The sequence below is a fragment of the Cannabis sativa genome, chromosome 7 (assembly GCF_029168945.1).
Source record: "Cannabis sativa cultivar Pink pepper isolate KNU-18-1 chromosome 7, ASM2916894v1, whole genome shotgun sequence".
NCBI lineage: Eukaryota > Viridiplantae > Streptophyta > Magnoliopsida > Rosales > Cannabaceae > Cannabis > Cannabis sativa.
Window position 1 is genome coordinate 24506376 of NC_083607.1, and position 24333 is coordinate 24530708.

Genomic DNA, 24333 nt, shown 5'->3' on the forward strand with positions numbered 1-24333 from the left:
ACAACTACAAATTTTTGTTACTATGAGATCATACTCTTGTTATTTATAGAACAACTAACACAAAAGAAGTTAGAGCCGATGTTGGAAACAGTTATGCTCCAATAAAAATAGAGCAATTAGCATTTTTGCCCCATTTACTTATAATACTACCAGATTTTGTTCTTTATAATATATGACTTGGTAAAAATACCTCCTAATATATAACAAGTAAACATGCCCTTCTGTTAGATTTTTCAATATTTTACCGTTTATTTATTGACGTGGCATTACAATTTGATAGTAGTTAAAAAATCTATCATACAATTGAATACTCCTACTAAAACATTAATCCTACCCAATAGAAAGGAATTCAATTATTTTAACTTATATTTTTTTTATATATATATATATATAAACTAGAAGAAAATTACATGTGAGGCACGTATATTTAGTTTTATGCTAATTAGTTTCTATTTTATTTAATAATGATACAATAAAAAATTGAGAAAAATAGTATTAGTTATATTTTTAGATTGTTTTAATGTATATTCAATTAATTTAAATAATGTTGTTGTAAATTAAAATAAATTTTGAATGCAATATGTTAGTGTTTAAAAAATCTTTATAATCTAATTGTTCTTAAATTAATTTAAAAATAAACCAAAAACTAATGTTCAAATGCAGGTATGCTTCTACACTATTTGACGACTTTACATCCTCTCAAATTGTACATTTAAATGAAAAAATTCAAGAACAAAATTAAAGTAAAAGCAAAAAAAAAAAAAAAACTCTACATTTAAATGTAAATATACAATGAAAAATATTATAAATTTAATGTAACATTTTTTTTTATAAATATTAGTCCTTAATAAATATAATAAATAACAATTTTTACTAATCCAAAATTTTTTACGTTGCCAATAACAACATTCAACATTCAAATGCATACACAAAAGTATAAATGTTTACTTTGAAACTCTTAACCAACTTTATAGAATATCAACAACTCTCTCATTTGATGTAAGTGTTGTGTAAAACTCCATATAATAAACTGCAATTATAAACAATTAATAGATCGAGAATAGTGTAATAAAAATAGCTACATCATACTCTAACAGCTTAACCACATCAATATTTTAGGCTCTCATATAAGTGATTTGGTATATACTTTCCTCTTCTCTTTGATAAAATTAATCTAATTATATCTCATATCATGCTAAAATATCTACACATCAACTCTTTCTGCATATGACCAAAAGGATCTTATTGAAATTGGCAAATAAGATATGCGAATGTCATTCAATATTTAGCCATGTGTCTAACCTTTAAAAGAAAAATCTAAAATTAACACTTTAAAGAACAGATGATGTGTTGGCATTTTAATTGTTCCAACAATAAAATGACACTCCCACATATAATTGTTCGAAAAACAAAAAAGAATATAACAAGTACCTGACAGATGATTAATCAGAATTGTCATTTTAGCTCATCAAAAAAAATCAACATGCCATCAATTGTTTATGTAAGGAAGGTAAATTTGTAACAATTTTGACCTATGACACTAAAAGTTCATACTTCTATCCAGATAAACATTATTATTCAACTTTTTGTCTCCCAATAAAATGACAAGTGCCAAGATATCATTCTAACTTTTTTTTTTTTTTGATTTAAGGCGTTTATATATTACAACCATATTTTATCTGGGACTCGAACCCAGAACCTGCAAGACACACACACCCACCTATGGCCACTTGAGTTAACCTCAAGTGGTTAAGATATCATTCTAACTAATACATTACATTCAAAAAAGCAAACCATGCTCAATTTATTAGGATTCTTTACATAATGGGCTAAACCCAACCTTGTAAATGTATTTTATTTTGTCTATTTTCTAGTTTTAGTGCTCTTAGATTTGAGAGTCTTTACATTGATTGATATCAAGCAGTATTAGGAGTAAAACAGAGTGAAAATGAATTGTGTTATTAGATGATTAGAATGAAACAGTATTACAAGTATTTATAGGCACAAAGCCAAGCTACAGTACATAACAGAATAAACCGAAAAATAACTAACAAAACTAACTAATTCCTAACTGATCTAAGAGGCCCCTTCAAGGTGGAGTGTAGAGATCTCGAACACCCATCTTGGACAAAATTTCGTTGAAGGAAGCAGGAAAGAGTGGTTTTGTTAGGATGTCTGCAAGATTGGCTTTGGATGAAACATGATTCATTTTGAGAGTGCCATTGGTGATCTTTTCTCGGACGATATGGCAATCGATTTCGACGTGTTTAGTTCTCTCATGGTATACTGGATTTTCTGAAATGTGGATTGCTACGCTATTGTCACAAAAAAGAGTTGAAGGCAGCTGAATGTTGGTGTGAAAATCCTTCAGTATGGAGATGACCCAGGTTAGTTCACACGTAGCATTGGCCATTACCCGGTACTCTGCTTCGGCTGAGGAGCGGGAAACCGTGGGCTGTTTCTTTGACTTCCAGGAGATTAAGGATTTGCCAAGAAATACACAGTAGCCAGAGATGGAGCGTCTGGTGTCGAGGCATGCTCCCCAATCAGCATCAGCAAAAGCTTTGAGCTGGAGTGGTGATGATGATGATGCGTGGAAAAATAGGCCCTGCCCTGGAGAATTCTTTAGGTAGTGTAAAATTCTTGTGGCTGCAGTCAAGTGAGGTTGTCGAGGGGATTGTAAAAATTGACTCAATTTATTTACGGCAAAACTTATATCAGGCCGTGTTATTGTGAGGTATAGAAGCTTGCCAATGAGGCTGTGATATTGAGTTGGGTTTGGTAGTAAGTCCCCTGATTCAGTGCTAAGTTTAATGTTTGGTTCCATGGGAGTGGACACTGGTTTTGAACCAAGGCAGCCAGAATCTTTGAGCAATTGAATAGTGAATGGTCGTTGAGATACAGAGATGCCTTGAGGGCATCGTGCAATTTCTAGACCGAGAAAGAAATGGAGAGGGCCAAGGTCTTTTAACTTGAATTGTGCATCAAGGGTAGTGATGAATTTGGTTAAGGCAGATGTGTTAATTGTGGCGACGATAATGTCGTCCACATAAACGAGAAGAGCCAAAAAAACACCTGACTGATGTCTAATAAACAGAGAATGATCGTTTGGGGATTGAGTGAATTGTTCGTGTAGAAGATGAGAACTCAATTTGGCATACCATTGCCTTGAAGATTGTTTAAGGCCATATAGACTCTTTTGTAGTTTGCACACTGCATTAGGTGGGACTGGTTCTTTAGGTTTTTATCCTTGTGGGAGTTTCATGTAGACATCTTCATGCAATTCCCCATGGAGGAATGCATAGTTGATGTCCATATGATGAAGGTGCCAGTTATTGATGGCTGCAAGGGAAAACATGATTTTGAGTGTGTTAAATTTGGCTACGGGTGCATAGGTTTCGAAGTAGTCTATGCCAGGTTGTTGGGTGTAGCCTTTGGCTACCAAACGTGCTTTGCAATGTTCTACAGAACCATCTGGTTTATATTTCTTCTTGTAGACCCATTTATTGTCAATGACGTGTTGATTTGGTGGTAATGGGACTACAATCCATGTATGATTCTTTTCGAGTGCATCGGTTTCGACATCGATAGCATTGTTCCAAATTTTATGTTTGGAAGCTTGCTTGTAAGTTGTTGGTTCTGGAATGCAATTAAGTGAGAGTATAGCAGCTCGAAAAAGAGGAGAGAATCTGTGATAAGATAAGAAATTTGTGAGAGGATAGTCTGTGCTGGTGGTGGGACATTGGTAATCATTGAGGGATGTTGGAGTTTTTGATATGCGGCCAGATCGTGTTTTTATTGTTGTAGCAGGTATTGATTGAGGTTGAGTGGAGTTCTCAGGAGCTAAGTGCGAATGTGCACTGTCTGTGGAGTTGTGATCTCGAGAGGGATTAATATCAGGAGACTGAGGGTGAGTGTTATACTACTTGTATTGTGGGAGGTGAGACGGATTGATCTCAATTGTGATATGGGAATTATTAGTGTCAGTATTGGAAAAAAACTGATCAATGTTGTGTGGTGGGGTGGATTGTTTCAAAGGGTATATATTTTCATAAAAAATCACATCTCTTGAATGAAAAATGTGATTTGTTTGAATATCAAGAAGGGTGTAAGCCTTCATATTATGTGGATAGCCAATGAAAACACACGGTTTGGCTCGAGGTGAGAATTTTGTTGCTGAATTGACAACAGATGCATATGCTAAACAACCGAAATTGCGAACGTGATGATATTGTGGTTGTTTTTGGTGAAGGAGTTCATGTGTAGTTTTGTCATTTAATAAGATGGATGGGGTTCTGTTTAATAGATAAACAGCCGTGGTGACCATATAACTCCAGTACTGCAGAGGTAAGTGGGATTGGAAGGCAAGGGCTCGAGCCACATTTAGTATATGTTGATGTTTTCGTTCGACAACAACGTTTTGTTGTGGACGGCCAACACATGAGTTATAATTGATGACACCTTTGGTGGCATAGAAAGTAGTAAGAGTTAGCTCCTTGGCATTGTCAGTTTGAATTGATTTAATGTTTGTTTTGTATTGAATCAGTACGTGCTGAAAAAAAGTTTGTATGGCCAAGGGAGCATCTGATTTTGCTTTTAAGAGATATAACCAAGTGTGTCGTGAATGGTCATCCACTATGGTTAGAAAATATCTGTAACCTTCAATGGATGAGACAGAATAGGGTCCCCATATATCCATATGAACAAGGTCAAAAATATGAGGAGATATGTTGTTGTTTGATTGAAATGGCAGCTTTTTTTGTTTTGCAATATGACATGTTGGACAATTAAAAGGTGTAGAAATTTCAGAAACTTGTAAATGTTTATTGATCTTATTAGTAATCTTTACAGAGGGATGTCCAAGGCGAGTATGCCATTGGATTTGATTAAGGTGTACATTACAAGCTTGTATAGTAGAATTGTCTTCATTGGTCTGTTGCTGTAAGTAGTACAAGTTGCCAAAACGCTTAGCAGTCCCAATCTTCGATATCGGAGAAAGGTCCTGAGAAGTTGTTGATGGCAACATTGTCATTGGAGGTTGAGGCATCTGTAGTAGGCTGCAGCTGTTGAGTCAACATAGAGATGATTTGTTGACATTGGGCAGGTGTAAGTTGAGGAGTAGATGCATCAGCAGTGCTTGAAACATGTGAAGCTTGGGGATTTCTGGTGTGATTACCAGTGTCAGGTTTCTTTGTGTTGACAGGGGGGTTGTCACTTGGTTTGCGATTGCCATAGTCAGGTGGGAAGCCAACTAGAAAGTAACATTTGTCCCTGTAGTGACCAGGTTTTTGGCAGTGGGTGCAATGAGGGCGAGGGCGTTTGTTTTTGGAAGCTGCATTTGTTGCAGGGGCATTGTCTTGGGAGTTACTGGATGTTGCAGCAGCCAAGGGAGGAAAAGATCTATGACCCAAAGTTCTTTGTCTTTCTTGGTTGACTACCATAGAAAAGACTTTGTTTAAAGGGGGGCATGGATCAAGCAGTAGTATTTGGTCACGAACTGCATGATATGAGTCATTGAGACCCTTAAGGAATTGAAGAACATGGTCATGGTTTTGATGATCTAATCTTTGGGCAGCAGCAGAACATGTGCAAGGAATGCAGGGTCTTAATTGATTAATTTCGTCCCTGATGGCAGTGAGTTTAGTGAAGTATGCACTAACGGAGTCATCCCCTTGATTGAGGTATGTTAGTGTTTCGTTTAATTCAAAGATCCGTGGACCATTGCCTTGGTTAAACCGATTGTTTAACACGGTCCACATCTCAGATGCAGTATCTAAGTACATGATGCTGCTTTTTATTTTGGGTGAAACCGAATGCAAGATCCAAGACATGACAAGTTGATTGCATCTATTCCAAGAATCAAAGAGAGAATCATGGGAAGGGGGTTGAGGAAGAGTACCTTCAAGAAAAGGAGTTTTGTTTCTTGCTCAAATGGAGAGTTTGAAGTCCCTTTTCCATGGTTGGAAGTTCTTGTATGTGAGGACAGATGTAACCAAGACCAGACCAGGATGGTCTGCTGTACTGAGATAATAGGGTGATCGAACGTCTTCGTATGCTGGTCTTTCGACTGGAAGAGGACGATGAACAGCAGGAGAAGGAAGAGTGTTCGTTCGAGATGGGTTGTCAGCGGAAGTATTCGATGGTGGAGGAGCCGTGGGGACTTCAACTCTGGAAGGATCATCAGAATTGGTTGCAGAACTTGTAGCTCGAGTACGCACCATTGCTGTGATGGAGGAAGCTTGAATCTTGAAGCTGCAATTTGATTTCTTGGAGCTTCAGGATATTGCGACTGATACCATATTAGGAGTAAAACAGAGTGAAAATGAATTGTGTTATTAGATGATTAGAATGAAACAGTATTACAAGTATTTATAGGCACAAAGCCAAGCTACAGTACATAACAGAATAAACCGAAAAATAACTAACAAAACTAACTAATTCCTAACTGATCTAAGACTAGAAACCAAATAAAATATAAAGTTCATGGCCAAGATTGAAAAGATATATAATCTTTTCTAGAACTGATGTACCCTGAATTTTTCAGATTACCAATAACAATGGAGAAAAAAGAAAAAGACCTTCATACCTGGCACGATTCCTGCGGATAACATTGACAGTCAACAGATAGGTTGTTCTTGAGAGAAAGCATGGCACGATTCCTGCGGAAGATAGGTTGGTTGGACTCCATTAGTGCATTCAAAGTTGCATCGAACTCTGAAGCATATTGCCTGCCTACAACTTCAAGCATCAATACTAATCATGTGGTGGACATCAAATTGGTTATTTTACTTTGCTAAATTCATTGTTATGGAATTATTCATTAAATGAAACGATTTTCTATTTCCCAATTTTTACGTGTCTGCTTCTTAGATCAGTTAGGAATTAGTTAGTTTTGTTAGTTATTTTTCGGTTTATTCTGTTATGTACTGTAGCTTGGCTTTTTGCCTATAAATACTTGTAATACTGTTTCATTCTAATCATCTAATAACACAATTCATTTTCACTATGTTTTACTCCTAATATCTAGCCCAATGCATTTACTGAAATTTTCTATATTTATTGGCATCAGGAATGAAAATGGTGGTTTGGGATGGAAATCACTACTTGCTGAAGCTTGCCAATTTGTGGGCAAATCTAATTAGTTTTGATCCTCCAGCTTTGCCTCTCAACTAATTGGCAAGCCACAACAGAAGTTGGAAAAACTTTTAGACTGGGTGTTGGTCTGAATCGCAACTATGTCCCCCAATTTCCTCTTAGGAGGGCATCTGAAACATAGCATAGTGGCCCGACCATAGAAATCCAGTGAGTTAGAAAAATTTGAAAGACTTCAATTTATACCGACCAGGCTACAATTCAACTTTTAAACGTTCCGACACTTGAGTGATACTGCAAGGATTGGCTCTCATCCAAAAGCCAAAAAGAGAATAGAAGAAGAAGAGTAATTAATTCTCTTCCTGTTGGATTGGTATTCTTTTAAAGGATTTGTAGCTATAGCCCTGTAAATTTTTTATTTGTAATGCTAGTATCATTCTATGTTTAGAAATGTGTATTATGTTAAGAGAAAACTGGGTGGAATAAAGAAGGCACCATATACTTAGGAACAATTTTTCTAATATGGTATATTGCCAATTTATTATAGTATAAAGAGATGATTCATTGTAACTTTTTTGATTTGTTGTGCAGTTTTTCATTCTGTATTATGTTGAAACAAATTCTTATAATAGTTTATCCATTCTGTATAGGACTTTGGTTTGTGATTTTTCCAAATCTAACCATTTAATTAAATAAAAAAATTAATTTAAAAAAATTGTGTTATCATCAGAATGATGACAACCAAATTTTAAATACAAAATTCATAGTTTAATAGTCAATCAAATACCTTGTCTCAAGCTTAAGTTTAACGAGCTACTGAAGTAGAGGACTAAGAGAGGAATTAGTGCTCTGACGTCATAAGCAAATAGAGAGAGATGGGTGAGATGTCCATTATTGTCTTCACCGTTGCAAACCAGATGCGGCGACACATAAACTAAAACGATAGATACACATTACTGTCTTCCCCCATTGCAAACAGAAACAACGACTCGTAGGTGCCCAAAAACTCAGCGTAAGGCTTATCTACGTCAATTGAAGGTAATCAGAAGCCACTTTAATTATTATTATTTTTTTTTGCATAATTTGAATAAAGGTCAAATCAAAATATGAATTTGGATTTAGGAATAATTAAGTATAGCTTAATCGCAATTAATGTACGCATTCAATTCGAATACAGATCAAGCAATATGGGTTTGGGAAAAGATCAAATTTCAAACCAAAAGGATAAAACTAAAATGGGAAGGGAAATTTCACTATTTGCCCTTAATAATATACCCCATATCAAAATTTATACCCTAAACTAATTTGTACAAATTGATGCCTATAATTTTAAAAGTTACCCAAATTACCATTTAATTAAAATTTCCCTCTAACAGTTTCCCTTTCCTCTCTCTCTTCCCACTTCGGCTTCCCCAACCCCCCACCTACCTCCGAGAAACCCAACCAGCGTTCCCGACCTCCATTCCCTCTCTCTCTTTCCACTTCGTCTTCCCCAACCTCCATTCCCTCTCCCTCGCCATAACGAAAGTCCGAGAACCCAAACCCACTTCCCCAACCTCCATTCCCTCTCCCTCCATTCCCTCTTCGTGTGCATCCAATCGACGAACCCACAACCCAGTCGAGGACGACAAAACCCACGAAACAACGACCACAAAATCCAGTCAACACCCACCACCGTCCTCAATCGACACCCACTTCAGTCAAAAAGGTACCATTTTTTTTTAAAAAAAATTGATTTTAAATGTTCAATTTTGCTAGATTTTTGTGGATTACTTGATTACTTGTGATTTATCTTTGTTCATATACATTCTGTGGATTCCTTTGATTCTGTGTATTATTTTTGGCGAAATTATATGTATGTACAGTGTTTGTCGATGACATATCGATAGGATGTCAATAGGATGTCGATATTTTGGGTGTCTGTTTGAATTTAGCTGTTATTTGTATGTCGATAGGATATCGTTGTATGTCGACAGGATGTCGATTAGTGGGTGAAATGTATTTTCTGCCCTATATTGTCGACGACTTGTCGATGGTTTGTCGATTAGATCAACTTGTTTATTGTTAGGTTGTATTGTCGACTTAATATCGACAGTATGTCGATATGTTGTCGACTTGTTGTGAAATTATGGTCTGATTGAATTTGTCGACAGCATATCGACATGTTGTCGATATATTGTCGATTATATTTACATGTTGAATTTAATTTGTATTGTCGACTGAATGTCGACAGGATGTCGACAAATGTCGACATGCTGTGGAATTGTTGTTCGTTTAAAATTGTCGACTGAATGTCGACAGGATGTCGATATTTTGTCGATATTGTTGAATTGTGTCTGCTTTTGATAATGTCAACATAATGTCGACAGAATGTCGACATAATGTCGACATATTTTTAAATTTTTTTGGCAGCTTTATTTATTTGTTTTTTGTTTTTTCAGATGGCTCCCAGACTCATTATTCCAGCACCCGAGCATTTTACTGGCCGCGTCACATATAGAGGCACTGGAGTGTTTGCAAAAATCAAAGCTCGGTTTGAGGAGTTCAACCTTAATAACACGGCGAAGGATAGCCGTTTCGGGAGCTTCTGGAATGTCGTACCCTTGACATTCTCCTCGGTGTTATTTCACCAGCTGATGCTCCACAAAATGAAAGTGGATGCTCAGAAGGAGTTGAGGATGCGGTTTTATATTGGTCAGAAGGAGGTCAGATTCGGGGTGCTGGAGTTTGCACTCATTACAGGCCTGGACTTCTCCTCGGGGCCAACAGAAGAGGAGAAGGCTGCGCAGGTCGCGCGCTCGGGGTCAGACAGATTGATCAACAAATATTTCAACCGGTCTGATAGTGTGAAGATAGAAGCACTCCAAGATAGGTTCACAAACTGTCAGAACCCGGAAGACTTGTACAAGCTCGGCTTGTGCTTGTTTGTGGAGTCAGTGGTTCTGGGCCGCGAGGCAAACGCGCTGATTACGCCTCACATACTTAGATATGTGGAAGACCTCGAGTTCTTCTTCCGGATTCCTTGGGGGAAGCACTCATTCGCCAGACTCATGCACTCGCTTCAAAAAGACATGTTGAAACAGAAGGCCAACTACGAGAAGAAGCTGAGTTCAGATGTTCAGCACGAGTGCAAATACACAGCATATGGCTTCGCACCTGCAGTACAATATTGGGCGTACGAGGCCATTTTGGAGGTTGGGAAGAGGTATGGCACGAATCACGGGATTCGGTTCCCCAGGATGCTTAGCTGGACGAGCAAGGGCGATATTGGGAAGAAAGACGTCAGCGCATTATTTTCTAGACGGGTATGATTTTCACTTATGTTCAGAATAATTATTTAACATAAATGCTTGTAATAAATGCTAAATGGTTTTATTTTGATATTTTTTGAACCATAAACAGAATCTTGAAGTGGTGAAGGGGCTACTTCCACGGACAGAGGAGGAGGCATTTGTGAGGACCATATCTTACGATGGTGTGGAGAACCTGGTTGATGATGGTGTGGATGACACAGAGGCTGAGGCAGGTAGTCAGGTACCAGAGACTCAGGTCCCAGACACTCAGGAAACAAACACTCAGGTACCAATTTTTGGAACTTTTTTTATGTCTTTATTTTTTATTGTTTTTGTTTTGTGATATTTGTTACATTGTGGAATTATCGTATGCTTACCGTATTTTTTTGATATATATTTTTTCAGGCCACTGATTTAGAACCTCAGCCCAGTGCACCATCTTCATCAGGCGTTCGGGGTGCCGAGTACACTGATTTAGTGGCGAGGTTGGATAGGATCGAGGCTGACACTCAGGGTCTGTATGCTGCTCATGTCGAGCTGAAGAAGGCATACGAGACCAGCCATGTAGAGCTGAAGGGTGGTCAGAACGTAATTATGGAGCAGCTCAGAGACATATTGGCCATGTTGAATCGTCCGCCAACGACAGCTTCAGCACCGGAGGCCCCAGCAGATCCATCTACCCCACCACCAGCTGCTTCACCCCCAGTAGAAGAGGAGGAGGTCTTCCCCGACGATTACGATCCTTATGAGGGAGCTCCAGCGACTCCGATCGAGGCACAACCTGTTATCCATGTACATGACACCGAGTCGCAGGGTGAGATTCTGTCGATAGAGGCACAACCTGCAGTGGTTAAGAGTCGGAAGAGGAAGAGAAAGCCTCCTGTATGGTTCGGTGACTATACGGAGATGAAGAGGAGACATAGGCCATCTTCGACTTTTGATCCCCTGGAGCCACCGGATGAGAAATTGTTAACCACTTTCCGAAAGTGGTGTGTTGGACTCATTCCGAACCACCGACTTCGGGATTTGAGAAGTGGTGATTACGGTCCAGGATTCTTTTGGATAATGCTCACACCAAAGGAATGGCTTACAGATGACGTAAGTAAAGTATTTTATAATATTACTTCACTTTACAACTTTATGTGCAATTAATATATTTTTTTGTCTAACTGACATTTCCCTTTATATGCAGCATATAGATGCAGCAATGCATATGCTGAGGAGGCGACGCACCGACTATCCACTGACATTTCCTTAGAAGGGTGTCATTCTCTCCACATTCGTGACCACCATGATCAGTAGTGCATGGACGAGCCACAGGGGTCCGAGGAAAAACTTTGTGTGGGAGGATTATATCCTGGACTACTGCAGAGGGGTTCATAAGGTATTGTTTTAGTAAGATTTTAAATGTTAATTGTTTGGGAAGATTATTATGGTTTGTTAATTGTTTCGTTGTTCTCTGTAATTACAGTCCCAAGTCTTTGAGAGATGGAGGGGTAACGAGTTTATTTACTTCGTTCTGAACCTTCCCGAGGCAAGGCACTGGGTCACACTTGAAGTCGACATAGAGCTGTGGAAAATTAATGTCTACGACTGTGATTCCAGCGTCTGTCATTGGACCGCCATGGAACCCATCCTGAAGACTTGGGGAGAACTGCTGCCCTCGCTAATCCTTGCAACCGGGGAATTTCCACATAACAACCAGAGCATGGCGTTAACTAACAGGGACATCACGGTGCTTCCAAAAATGCACTCGACTCGAGCCACTCATGACTTAGTTCCGAAGTCAACAACCAGGTACATAGCGATAAAAAAGTACTATAGTATTAAAATATGTTTACGTTAGACTGACTTTACATTTTATTTTGCATTTAGTGGTGATTGTGGCATCTATTGCATTGAGTATGTGGAGCATCTCATGATGCAGCGTGGATTGACCGATGTGACGCCAGACCGGATAGCTATGTTTCGTCAACGGTGGTGTGTTGATTTATTTTACCAAAATGTCGGCTGATTATATGTGTAATTATTGGGACATTGTATATTTTGTGTAATTAACATTACAGTTATGTATATATAGATTTTCTTTTCGTTCAAATTTTGATAATTATTCGTGGTTTCAAATATAAAATATCAATATTATTCAACAAAAATAACTTTAAACCTAAAAATAATTAAAATATTTGAAAAATATTCAACCTCAACAAAAATAACTATGACAAAATATGCATCATTACAATAGATCAAATTTCCCAACGAATACGTACAAGACGCCTCAAATGCGGGCTTTGCATGTTGCTCTGTTGTGGCCTGAACTACCACAGCGGCTGCAGTTTCGTGGTACAGAACCTTTTTTATCACCAGACGGGAAACGATTCTCCCGTCTTCTTCCAGCGTTGCTTTTTCTTGGACGACCTACAGGCTTCTTTTCCACAGGTACCCCAACTTTCATATTCTTGATGTGTTCTGGGAGAACCCAATCATCCTCGTCACCAGCAAGATTGATGGTATCATCGTAAATCTTCCTCCACGTTTCTTTTGAATAATAAGGTGAGCAAAGCGTGTACACACTTGTGTTCGCTTTCAATGCCGCGGCACATGCATGAAGGCAAGGGAGTTTCAATAACGTGAACACGCCGCAGGTGCATGTTCTTTCAACTAGATTCACATCACCACCTCTTTCACCGTTAGGTCCCCTACCAACGTTATACAAATTGGCTCCATTTCGTTGGACGCGCCTGTACCTTGCATTTTCATGAATTTTTGCCAAGTTTTTTTCAAAGAGCGTGGCCAAAGGGGTGGCACATTTGTCAGCATTTTCGAGGCGATCAGCGAACCACGATTGGAGTCTGAACCTGATAAATTCAACCAAAGTAGTTATTGGATATTTCCTGAACTCTTCTGTGACACTATTGAAGCTTTCAGCAGCGTTGCTCGTCATGATGTTGTATCTATCGCCCAAACAATAAGGGTGAGCCCACTTCTCAAACCCTATACTCTCCACATATGCAGCAATGGCCGGATTCATCTTTCTAAGCTTCTCGAACTCTCTATCGCATTCAGTCTTCGACCATGCGTAAGCAACATTATATATTTGGTTGTGAAAAGCATCAGTCTTGAATTTGGCGTTCACGTTCATAACAATGTGGTGATAGCATGCACAGTGGACTGCTTCGGGAAAAACGAGTTCAACAGCATGATCAATGCTTTGATGCCTATCTGACACAAACACTAAGTTCTCAACCACGCCAATTGCTACCCTCAACTTCTGTAAGAAATACGTCCAGGAGTCGTTATTCTCACTGTCAACGATACCATAAGCAACCGGCAACAATTGGTTGTTCGCATCGTATGCCACAGCAACTAATGTTATACCGCCGTACTTCGTCTTCAAGAAGGTGCCATCGATACTCAAAACAGGACGACAAAAAGAAAAGCCCCTTCTACATGCACCGAGTGATATAAAACAGTACTTGAACCGCTCATCCTCTAAGTACAAGTCAGTAATGGTACCTGGATTCTTCTGTTCCAGCATGTACAAGTACCCAGGAAGCTTCATGTATGAAAACTCAGGCGTACCCCTAGCATACGTAAGTCCCATCTCCCTGCACCTCCACGCCTTCACATAACTCATACTGATACCGTAGTTGTCAAACATGTCCCTCTGTATGTCTTTAGCCTTGTACTTAGTTCCATCTTGGGTGTACTTCCCCTTAATAAGGTGGCCAACTACCCATGGTGCTGCTTGACGGTGATCTGAACGTCTCGCATTCATGTTACATGTGTGTTCATTGTGAAATACAGTGACCTCAAAGTTGTCAGAATGCATCTTCTTCCTCCCCCTCAATCTCCATTTACAATCTGGAGCCTTGCATGTAACGTACAACACATCAGAGGATGACTTCTTCACCATCCACTCGAAATTGTTATTAAGTGCAAACCTACCCACTACTTGTCTCAGTTCTTCCTTGTTTTCATAAAAATTACCAAGCTCTATCACCCCTGCTTCCTTACTTTGTAAATAAGTAGTTAGCTCATGATTTTCCATTATATCTTCCTTTGTCCACATGGGAGCTTTGAACTTGGTACAAACTTCAAAAGAGGAGAACGTTGAGAACGTTGCATGACGAGCATGTTCTTCAGTTCTGCCTTGTCGACTACTGCTAGTTCCAGGTGTAGTGCGATTTTCACTACGAGGTTGTTGTTCTCGCTGTGTACCTTGGTTACTCGGTACACACTCTAACCTCAACGATGGTCCCGCTACGGCTTCATCGACTGCCAAATCATGTTCATCGTCCATATTCAAATCTACAATAGGATCGTTATTGTAGAAGGGTGTATCGAACTCTTCAAATTGATGAAATCCTGTCGCTTCTTGTTCTTGCCCTACATTGGTTGGAACCTCTAAATTGGTCGGAACCTCCTCATTCACACCAATCCCAACATCTGTTTTGGGAACGCAAGACCCTACCACACTTTGAGGGAGAGGATTAGTAGGCGGCGTAGGCTCCGAATTCCCAACTTTTCTCACCTTGGTCACGAATAATGGCATAAACTCTGTATTTGACATTGTTGCCCTCATCTCTAAAAACGTTCTTAGTTGGCGTTCTCTCTTAATAACCTCTGGCGCAACCATTTTTCCCTTCATGTACAAGGAACAAATCTCCAACTTTAAATCATATGCTACCGGATCAACTTCCAACTCTTCATATAAAATTTGTCGCAGTTCTTGTAGGGTTGTCTCAGTTGTAACTGTCAACGTCAAGCTGCTATTTGCTTTGTAGATCCAATTATAATTCTCACATAACCAAACACCATCGTACGATACTACAAGGAACACTTTCTCTCCTGCAATTGCAAACCAAAAAAACAAGGTGAGTAAAGGGAAAAACACCCAAAAAAAAATAAAAATCGACATCCCATCGATATCAATCGACATAATGTCGATAATCACAACATCAGAAATTAGGGCACTAATTGTCGACATTTAGTCGACATACTATCGACATACCATCGACAACCACACCAAGCATGCTCGCCATCGACATAACATCGACATACCATCGACATTCAATCAACAAACACACAGTGCATGCGTTTCGTGTTTTACGGTTACACATTTAATGTTAATAAATTTTATCTACGTTCCCAACAACCCTTCCCAACTGACACGTTGCATGTCAGACACGTGTCCTATCGACAAGCTGTCGACATGACGTCGACATGGTATCGACAAATGAGTTAGCAGTGTCACTAAATTGGCATGTTGTCGACATCATGTCGACATAGTATCGACATTCAGTCGACAAATACACCATTTCATGCGTTTTACCTGTACAGTTACACGCATTTAATGACCATTAAATTTTCATACATTCCTAACATGTTTACTGCTCTATAAAAGCAAATCCCTTTCTTATTCATAAGTGCTCTTGTCTTCTACTTCTCTCTTACTCTTAAAAATTTCTCTTATTCTTAAGTTCTAATTATGGCCCCAAGAAAGAACAAAGGCAAATTCCCCATCTTAACTCCTGAAGAGCTGAAGCAGGAGCCTGATGTTGGCATAGTTACTCCTGAAATGCAGAAAGTTTTTGACGCCCAAAGAGCTTTCGAAAGAGAACGATGTGGGAACGAGTTCGAGTTCGAGCAACTTGAAGCACATTTTTGCAAAACTGGTGTATGGCCGGCTCCACCACCAGGGTTCCCCGAAGGATGCCGTCGTTGCAAACTAGGCATCTTTAACGGTAAACCGGTGAAGCCTGGAACATTATGCAAGTATTGCAAGGCTCACCCACAAGCCAAAGAATTTAAAAAAAATAATTTGTTATGTTATGTCTTGTGGTGAGTTTTATTTAATGTTTGTTTTTTTTTTATGAACTTTATTTTCTGTTTTTTTTTTTATGTTTTTTTATGTTATGTTTTTTTTCTAATTTTAATGAAATTTCCCTTTTATTTTAGGTTATTTTAATGTTATGTTATGTTATTTACGGCTTTTTTTCATTTACATCGATATTTTGTCGACATGGTGTCGACAAAATATCGACAACATCTAAAAAAGAGATAAACGCTTGTTGTCGACATGCTGTCGACAACTATTGACAAAATGTCGACAAATTGTATTTAGTGGGTTTGTTGCTTAATGTCGACATAACGTCGACATTATGTCGACATAACGTCGATAATGGTCGTCACTAACCTTTCCTTTTGTAATCATCGATAAACCATCGACATATTATCGATATATCATCGATAACACTGGAAAACACAGAATTCGACTGAAAACCAGATCTGCCATATCTCAACAATTTCAGACCAAAAAACAGCAGTCCCAACAAATAACACACATATAACAATTTTAAACTACATAAAGTCAAACAAAATGCTTAAAACACAACTTACCCATTATAATGGTGTAAGATTCTTGAGTGATATTGGGTTGTGCTTCGGTTTTCCACCAACACCCACCGAGAAAACAACCATTCAAGAGGGAAGAAAGAGAGGGACGAGAGAGTGGGACGGACAGAGGGAATTTTTTTGATAAATTTTTCAGTTTTTTTTAGAGAGAGAGAGTGGTGCACGAGAGAGAGGGAAGAGGGAAGAGAGAGAGAAAGATCAATTTCAGATTTTACCTAATTTATTTTTTTTTTTTTTGAAAAAAAAGGGTAAAATGGGAAGTTCATGTAATTAATGGACTAAATTTGTACAAATTAAGGGAGGGTATAAATTTTGATATGGCTTGTATTATTAAGGCCAAAAAGTGAAATTTCCCAATGGGAAAAGGATTTGTACTAATGTACCCATGATTGCAGAGGCATGTTCTCCAGGGTTATTTAATTTTACCCATTGATAAACAAACAGCCTTAAAATCAAATAAGAACCCAACACCATTTTTTTTAAGAAAATAATAATAATAATAATAAAATTATTCATTTCCATTGGTAGCTCAAACAAAGGGAAGAGTTGTCATCAAAACCTGACAAGTTGCTTCACCAATCTCCTCACTTAACATGTCTCCCAATATCAGTTTCCTATATTACAACAATTAAAGAACATTACATGAGAAAAGTAAGAGAAACAAACAAAACAGCAATGGCCACCACAAAAGAATTACCTTGAGAGCTTGGAAAGTTATATCCATGTCTGCGAGACCTTGAAGCAGTCCAACCAAGCTATCTTTCGACTGTACAAGACAAACCAACCAACTCAGACCCAAATAAGCTACAGTAGGAGCTGAAGAAGTCGCAGTTGCCGTGTAGAGACGCTCAACGATACCGTCTCGGTGTTTCTTCAGATCGCTGCCGTAATCTTTGGAAGCTACAGCAATTGCTGTGTCGATAAGGGTCCACACATCCACGCCGGAGCTATCCATTATGGTACGCAAATCATCGTATCCATTCTCGAGATTCTGATTGACCGATCAACAATATGGCGAAAAAAATAAGGGGTCTTTTTAATATTATACCAAAAACTGATTTTATTTATAAAAATACCTTCAACAAATTTTTTTGCGCAAATACCAATGTGCCACGTCAACATAAATACCGAAATTCAAAATTATTACCGAAAATAGGAAAAACTTGAAAATTCTCGCTTCCAGAATTTTCAGTGTTTTGCAAGTTTTAAAAAAAGTAACATTTTGGTTGCTTTTGATGTAAATAATATATCAATTAGTTACTTTTTATTATAAAAAAATTATTTCATGAATAATTTTTTTCTCATACACATTTAGTTGTTTATTTTAATCGGATAACCTTAAAATTATGATTTTATTTTTTTTAATTTTTAGACTATATTATATGTTATTTTATTATTTAAGATACCTTAAGATTATTTTTTTTAGCAATTTTAAACCATATTTTGAGTTGTGGGAAACATATATATTTTTTTTTATATATATATATATAAAAAAAAAAAGATGAACAAGATAAAGTAACCTTTCTCTTTCTTTTATAAATTATTAACAAAGAAGTAACTAAATATTATATTTGAACAAAATAAGTATACCATCTAATTTTATGGGTTACTACAATAAATATTATAATATTTCATATTTAAAAGTTTTTTAGTATCTAAATATATTTACTTTAAATGAGTAACACTACACATCCCATATAGTAGAGAAGAGGTCGTGTTTAAAAAAAATTAAATTATTATAAGTTATTTTAGAAATAGTTCGTATTTGAAATTTAATTTTCTAGTAAAGAAACTAAAAGGTTTTTTCTCAAAAAAAGAAAAAACTAATAAAAAGTTACTTTTAATTTTAATTATTTTTTCCAACAACGATAAAAAAATATATGTTTCCCATATGTTAAAACGATCCTCTTGAAAAGTAGATTGCGGTGATATAATTTTTGAGCTCAAATAATTATCGGTGTTACCAAAAAAACTTTTTAAACTTTTTTTAAAAAAACAAAAAGGAGATTCATTGGTGAATAATTCAAATAGAACATACATAAAAAAAAAAAAAACAACAAATTAGTTACTTATGGTAATTAAAATGTAATGTTGTTATTTATGTAGTAGTTGTATGAAACCCACAGATCCCAACGGCGACACCGACGGCAGCGAACAGTAGGTAAACCTAAATACAAAACCCAAACCCATAAATAATTAGGAAAATAAAAGAAAAGTACAGACTTTATCGGAAAGATAAAAAAAAAAACAAAGGAGAAATAAGCCTAAATTGAAAGCCTACCTCAGGCCTGAGTCATCGACTCGAAGCCATTGATTGTTGTAGCAGAGATGATTGAAGAGAGAGAGCTTTAGAATTTTACAGAAGAAAAAGGGCAAGAGTATTGATATTGATCGAGGCCTTTTATCTTTCTTTACCCCAACAAATGCCCTCTATTTTTTTTTTTTAATATTTTAATATTGCACAAACCTGCAAACGTAATATACATGCAAAACATATCAAATATGAAAAGCATTTGGAACGGTATACGTATTACTCCAAATTTTAAAATACAAATAGTATAAAACCGTATTAATTAAACTAAGGCTAAATTCATAATTAAAATGCAAACAACGTTCACTGGCGTAAATAACTCAAAAAAATAAAGGGAGAAAATAAAAAACCCAAAAAATTAAGGTGGCGTTTGCTAACATTTTTTTAATCAGTTTTTTGTTTTTAAAATTGGAAAAGTAAAAATATTTTTCAAAAACATGTTCTATAAAACTGTTTTTACGTTTCAATTTTATAATTAGAAATCAAAAATTTAAAAACAAAAAAAAAATCACTTTCAATATTTTTTTAAAATGTTTTTTTTTTTCGAAATCAATCTTTTGGATTACGACCAGACCCGGACCAAATCTCCTCCCCACGGCCTTGGCGCTGAATGCGGCTTCTGATCCGAACCCGAATCCAACATCGGACCTAGACACGACTTAAATAAAATCAAAAAATAAAAATGGAAATGAACTTTACAGAACACACTTTTGTTTTCTGTTTTTAAAATTGAAAAATAAAAGTTGTTACAAAACGCATTTTTGTTTTTCAAAAATAAATTTTTTAAAAACAAAAATTTTACTTTCATTTTGTGATTAAAAAATTAAAAAACAAAAGTGTTACCAAACGGCACCTAAAAGAAATTATCATATGTAATACCCTTCTAAAAGAAACTACTATTACACTAAGCATGAAACGTGGTGTGAAACATATAAATGTGGTAGATTCTCGATCTCTACAACATGAAACTGTTGGGATTTTATGCCTTAAATAAAACCCATTACAATCTAATCTGATTTGTTATCAATAAGAGAATTAGAAGTGATTTATGTTAACATCTAGTTTTCATGTTTATGGTTTAATATATGTACAAAATCTGTTGAGTCCAGAACATATAGTCATTCACAATTACAGTGATATCAACACAGTAGAATGTGATTGTGATTATATGATTCGAAAGACTAAGTCCCTGTTTCATCAGTGCTTTGGATTTACACTGATGTGATAATCAGCGATGGAGTATACTTACACTTTGCACAAGTGTTATGTTCTTTCCAGAACATTGGCAGCAAAGTATACTAGTTTCAAATGTATGGAGTATACATTGGACTGGACCGATATTGATCTTAGTTAAGATATTATAATACTTACCGCTGTATCTTTCCAAGTCAATATCACTAGTTGATCTTAGATCAAAAGATCTAAATCCTGATATGCTTAGGCTCAATCTTAGGAGTGCTATTCATGTTCTTTTATTTGTTAGTTAAGCCTACTTTTGGGTCAGTGTGATACGTACATTTTAGGAACATGATAGTATGATTGAGTGGGAGCGCTAAACATAAATATAGAATCTATAGCTTTTATAGGTGTTTGGAAGTCAAGTGATGATTTCCTTCGAGCTTAGCTAAATAGATGTAAATGGAAGAGCTCTTGTTTCAGTGATTATATTTTAGTTCACTAAAGTATCATTTACAGGTAGCTGAGTGTTTTAAGGAGCAAAATACATTGAGGGGTGAAACGGTAAATTTATCCCTACTCGGTGTAAATCATCTATATAGAGGATCTTTGATCAATTGAGATTATAACGATGGTTAAATGTGATAGTGTATCTATATGGTGGAACATATAGAGCGTTCTATATAGCTAAGAGTACAATTCCAAGTTCTAAGAGTGGATTCAACAAGGAATTAATAAGTTAGGGAATTTACTTGGTAAATTCGGTTCAGCTTATTGGAAGCTCAGTAATAGAGGTCCATGGTCCCCATTCTAGTTGAGACCATACTGCTTGTAAGACTCAGATAATTGATTTTAATTAATCAGTTATAATTCTAGAATTAGACTATGTCTAGTTTATGACTTTTCACTAAGCAAGGGCAAAATTGTGAAGAAAAGAGATTCTAGGTTTTATTTATTAATTAAGAGACTCTATATGTCTAATTAATAATTATATTAAATGACAATATTATTTAATAATTTATTTAATTTATTAAATAATTAGTTTTGGCATTTAAATGGTTAGAATTAGAAAATTGGCGTTTTTGAGATAATAGAAATGAAAAATATCAAAATTGCAAAATTCCAAGTGGGGCCCATTAACACCATGGCCGGCCATTTGGAGAGCCTTTTTCCAATTATTATTTTCATTATTTTAATTCCAAATAATTACTAACCTAAACCTAGTGGTTACCTATAAATAGATAGTGATGGCTCACACCAAATAAGAGATTCAAGTGATTTAAGAGATTGCCTTCAGAAAAATTGAGCCACTCACTATCCTTCTATAGCCGACCCCCCCTCTCTCTCTTTTCTTCTTCTAATTTCGAAAACCTTGAGTGATAGAGTAGTGCCCACACACATCAAGTGGTATCTCAATCATAGTCTGGAAGATCATGAAGAATCCAAATTGAAGAGAAGGACATTCAGACTCAGATCTTGGTGATACTCTGCGACAGAAAGGATACAAAGGTTAGAGATCTGAGTGGAAGGAGACATATTATTCCGCTGCAACCAATGTAAGGTTTCCTAAACTTTATATGTATCTATTATCGTTTTAGAAGTTCATATTTAGGATGTTAAACAACATACTTGTTAGTAAATCTAAGATCCTGGTAAAATAAACTCCAACAACTGGTATCAGAGCCATGGTAACTGATTTACTTTCAAGAAATTTGGACTTTAAACGATTTGTGTGTGATTTGGATGGTTTCATGTTGATCTGTGTGTTATTTGATGATTGATTGATGTTTGTGAAATTTTATGAAAAATAATTGAATTTTGTTTTTGGAATTATTTTTATTGGATATTTTGGAAAAAATTAAGCAATTCACTTTTTTATAGAACTTAATTTCGATTTTATTTGAATTAGTTATGAATTTTTGAAAATCGGAAAAATCAGGTGTCATCACCCCATGCACGCGCGCAGATGAGGCTATTTCCTCGGACGCGTGGGTTTCAGACAGCCTGCTGTCTGAGTTTACTGGTCAGGACGCGGGCGCATGTTTGAAATCGACCTTGGGCGCGCGCGAAGAGGCTGCATACAGCCTCCTGCGCCGTGCTCCCTCGGTCAGAATGCCCTCCATGTGCGTGCGGATGGTATGCACTGCATACTGTCCGTACCACATGCAATTTTTTTCCAATTTTTCAATTTTTTTCATGCTTTTTCATGGAATTAACTTCTCATTTTTTGTGTAGTTTTGTATTTTGATTTTTACTTTTCATATTTCAAATCTAATTATCAGAAATAAATTAATTTGAATTTTTTAAAATTAATTTAAGATATTAGTGTAATTTGAACTTGAAAATAGGTAAAAATCTATCTTTTTGCTTAATTTTTTTATCTTATTTTTAAATTTAAGGTCAGATATTAATATTTTTAAAAAAATTATTCTATTTTTTCAAATAATTTGACCTTATTTAAATTTAAAATAAGATTACTATAATCATGATATTTTGAATAGAAATAAGATATTTTGCTAACTTTTAAATTTTGTTATTTAAATTAAATTATAAAATCAGAAAAGGATATTTAATTATCATTTTATTTTATTGAATATTTAATTTATAAAATAACATGAAAATTTAAAAGATGGTTAGCAAATTTTTGAAATGGTATTTAGGTTAATTGAAACCTAATTTTTCAAAATTGTAGGTTTAATTTTAAATATTAATTTATTTTATTTAAATTTATTTAAAACCGAAAAAAATATTTTTATTTAGTTATTATTTTTTTCGAATTTTTTTTAATTAATTTAAAATTAAATACATCCTACATCCAACTACCCAATTCAACTTGTTGCAGGAGTATGTGTTTTAGCTTGTGTGTAAGTTTTATAAAACCTATTATTGCTTGATCTAAATTGCCATGGTTAACTTGTTGACAGATCCAATGATCTGATTTTAACCAATGGTTCAATTGTCAATAGGTCAAGTAAATAATTTGTAACAGGTAAATTTTACATTCTTCTTTTATCTGTGTATGACCTAGTAACATGATAGGATCCATCCAAATCTGTGTGCCTGTATGAGCCTATATGTTTACTTTATGTTATAGATGCATATAGGTTGTTCATTTTTTTAATGAACTAGGTTGCTAAATAAAATGTCACACCATGATAGATTTTATTTAGGCCCATTTAGTTTTTGGGCCTATTCAATTAATAACAATTGTTCATTTCAAGGTTAAATTCCTTTCTTTTGGGCCTTGTGTGAGAGTTAGGGGGCCAATAGTAGTGGGTACGACATACTAGACCCAGCCCTCCCTCACATGAACTACCCCAACTGTGAAGGCTCATTTGCCTGATTTGGATAACTGTACTATGTTAATTAAATTAGTTTAACCTAATAAAATTGATTAGCAACATAATTAACTTTTAAAATATATGATTTTTTTTTAATATTTTAAAGTTAATTTTAAGAAAAACACTCTTAGTTTAATGAAATTATTTCTAGATAAACTATCTCTATTTTTCTTATATTTAATTAAATAAAGAATTATAACTAGATTCTTTCTTAAGCTTATTTTTATTATTTCATTAAATATTCCTATTTAAGTTGTAAATTAGTTATTTCTAACTAATTTTTTTTATCAACTTAAATTTGAATATCTTTTGAATTTTAAAATCAAGTTGAGAAATTCTAGGAATTGGTTATTGAAGATTCTTAAGATATTTTTTTTAAGCTGATATTTTTTTAAAAATTTTAAATCAACTTAAAATGGAATATTTGTAATTAGGTGGTTACAACTTAATTTTGTTATTTAATTAAATTTTATTTGAAAAATATTTAAGTTGAATTTTTTAGATTTTTTCTATAACAACTTAAATTAGTTTTTTTTTTTTTTTTCAAATTTTAGAAAAACACTTAGTTAATTGAAATATATTCTAGATAGTTATTTCTAGTACTTGTTATTTTTTTTTTCTAATATTAAAATAGGAAAATAATTTATATTGAAAATTAATTGTTTAATAATTAATTTTTTGTACAATCTAAGTTAAGTATATTTTC

At 35.5% G+C, this 24333-nt stretch overlaps 5 protein-coding genes and 1 long non-coding RNA gene across 6 annotated transcripts; 2 read left to right on the forward strand and 4 right to left on the reverse strand.

Annotated features, from left to right (window-relative positions):
• Positions 1-2089: 2089 nt before the first annotated feature.
• Positions 2090-3189, reverse strand: LOC115696525 (uncharacterized mitochondrial protein AtMg00810-like). Its single transcript, XM_030623422.1, has 2 exons — positions 3162-3189; positions 2090-3075 (listed from the first exon to the last, which is right to left on the reverse strand). Exons 1-2 carry the CDS (start codon positions 3187-3189, stop codon positions 2090-2092), a joined length of 1014 nt encoding a protein of 337 aa, XP_030479282.1.
• A 1778-nt stretch (positions 3190-4967) lies between these two features.
• On the reverse strand, positions 4968-5783 carry LOC133039679 (uncharacterized). Its single transcript, XM_061118590.1, has one exon. It carries the CDS (start codon positions 5781-5783, stop codon positions 4968-4970), a length of 816 nt encoding a protein of 271 aa, XP_060974573.1.
• A 1245-nt stretch (positions 5784-7028) lies between these two features.
• LOC133039817 (uncharacterized) lies at positions 7029-17395 on the reverse strand. The gene is made up of 3 exons (XR_009688728.1): positions 17359-17395; positions 7880-8115; positions 7029-7265 (listed from the first exon to the last, which is right to left on the reverse strand). It is a non-coding gene; the product is annotated as an uncharacterized LOC133039817 (long non-coding RNA).
• On the forward strand, positions 9337-10728 carry LOC133029178 (uncharacterized). The gene is made up of 3 exons (XM_061101670.1): positions 9337-9426; positions 9534-10397; positions 10495-10728. Exons 1-3 carry the CDS (start codon positions 9337-9339, stop codon positions 10726-10728), a joined length of 1188 nt encoding a protein of 395 aa, XP_060957653.1.
• On the forward strand, positions 10778-11643 carry LOC133029179 (uncharacterized). The gene is made up of 2 exons (XM_061101671.1): positions 10778-11483; positions 11578-11643. Exons 1-2 carry the CDS (start codon positions 10980-10982, stop codon positions 11641-11643), a joined length of 570 nt encoding a protein of 189 aa, XP_060957654.1. The 5' UTR covers positions 10778-10979.
• Positions 17384-17802, reverse strand: LOC115696524 (probable mediator of RNA polymerase II transcription subunit 26c). Its single transcript, XM_030623421.2, has 2 exons — positions 17497-17802; positions 17384-17413 (listed from the first exon to the last, which is right to left on the reverse strand). Exons 1-2 carry the CDS (start codon positions 17752-17754, stop codon positions 17384-17386), a joined length of 288 nt encoding a protein of 95 aa, XP_030479281.1. The 5' UTR covers positions 17755-17802.
• Between the last annotated feature and the right edge of the window lie 6531 nt (positions 17803-24333).

What these genes read in the sequence shown, in the direction of transcription:
- LOC115696525 (XM_030623422.1), bottom strand. Translation starts at nt 3,189, where the DNA reads ATGGCCTTAAACAATCTTCAAGGCAATG. An exon ending in AAACAATCTTCAAGGCAATG is followed by an intron (nt 3,076 to 3,161) that starts GTATGCCAAATT and finishes GACATCAGTCAG; the next exon opens with GTGTTTTTTTGGCTCTTCTC.
- LOC133029178 (XM_061101670.1), top strand. Translation starts at nt 9,337, where the DNA reads ATGTCGACATGCTGTGGAATTGTTGTTCGTTTAAAATTGTCGACTGAA. An exon ending in TGTCGATATTGTTGAATTGT is followed by an intron (nt 9,427 to 9,533) that starts GTCTGCTTTTGA and finishes TTGTTTTTTCAG; the next exon opens with ATGGCTCCCAGACTCATTAT. An exon ending in GCGCATTATTTTCTAGACGG is followed by an intron (nt 10,398 to 10,494) that starts GTATGATTTTCA and finishes AACCATAAACAG; the next exon opens with AATCTTGAAGTGGTGAAGGG.
- LOC115696524 (XM_030623421.2), bottom strand. Translation starts at nt 17,754, where the DNA reads ATGGATAGCTCCGGCGTGGATGTGTGGACCCTTATCGACACAGCAATT. An exon ending in TAACTTTCCAAGCTCTCAAG is followed by an intron (nt 17,414 to 17,496) that starts GTAATTCTTTTG and finishes GTTGTAATATAG; the next exon opens with GAAACTGATATTGGGAGACA.
- LOC133039679 (XM_061118590.1), bottom strand. Translation starts at nt 5,783, where the DNA reads ATGTACTTAGATACTGCATCTGAGATGTGGACCGTGTTAAACAATCGG.
- LOC133029179 (XM_061101671.1), top strand. Translation starts at nt 10,980, where the DNA reads ATGGAGCAGCTCAGAGACATATTGGCCATGTTGAATCGTCCGCCAACG. An exon ending in AGGAATGGCTTACAGATGAC is followed by an intron (nt 11,484 to 11,577) that starts GTAAGTAAAGTA and finishes CTTTATATGCAG; the next exon opens with CATATAGATGCAGCAATGCA.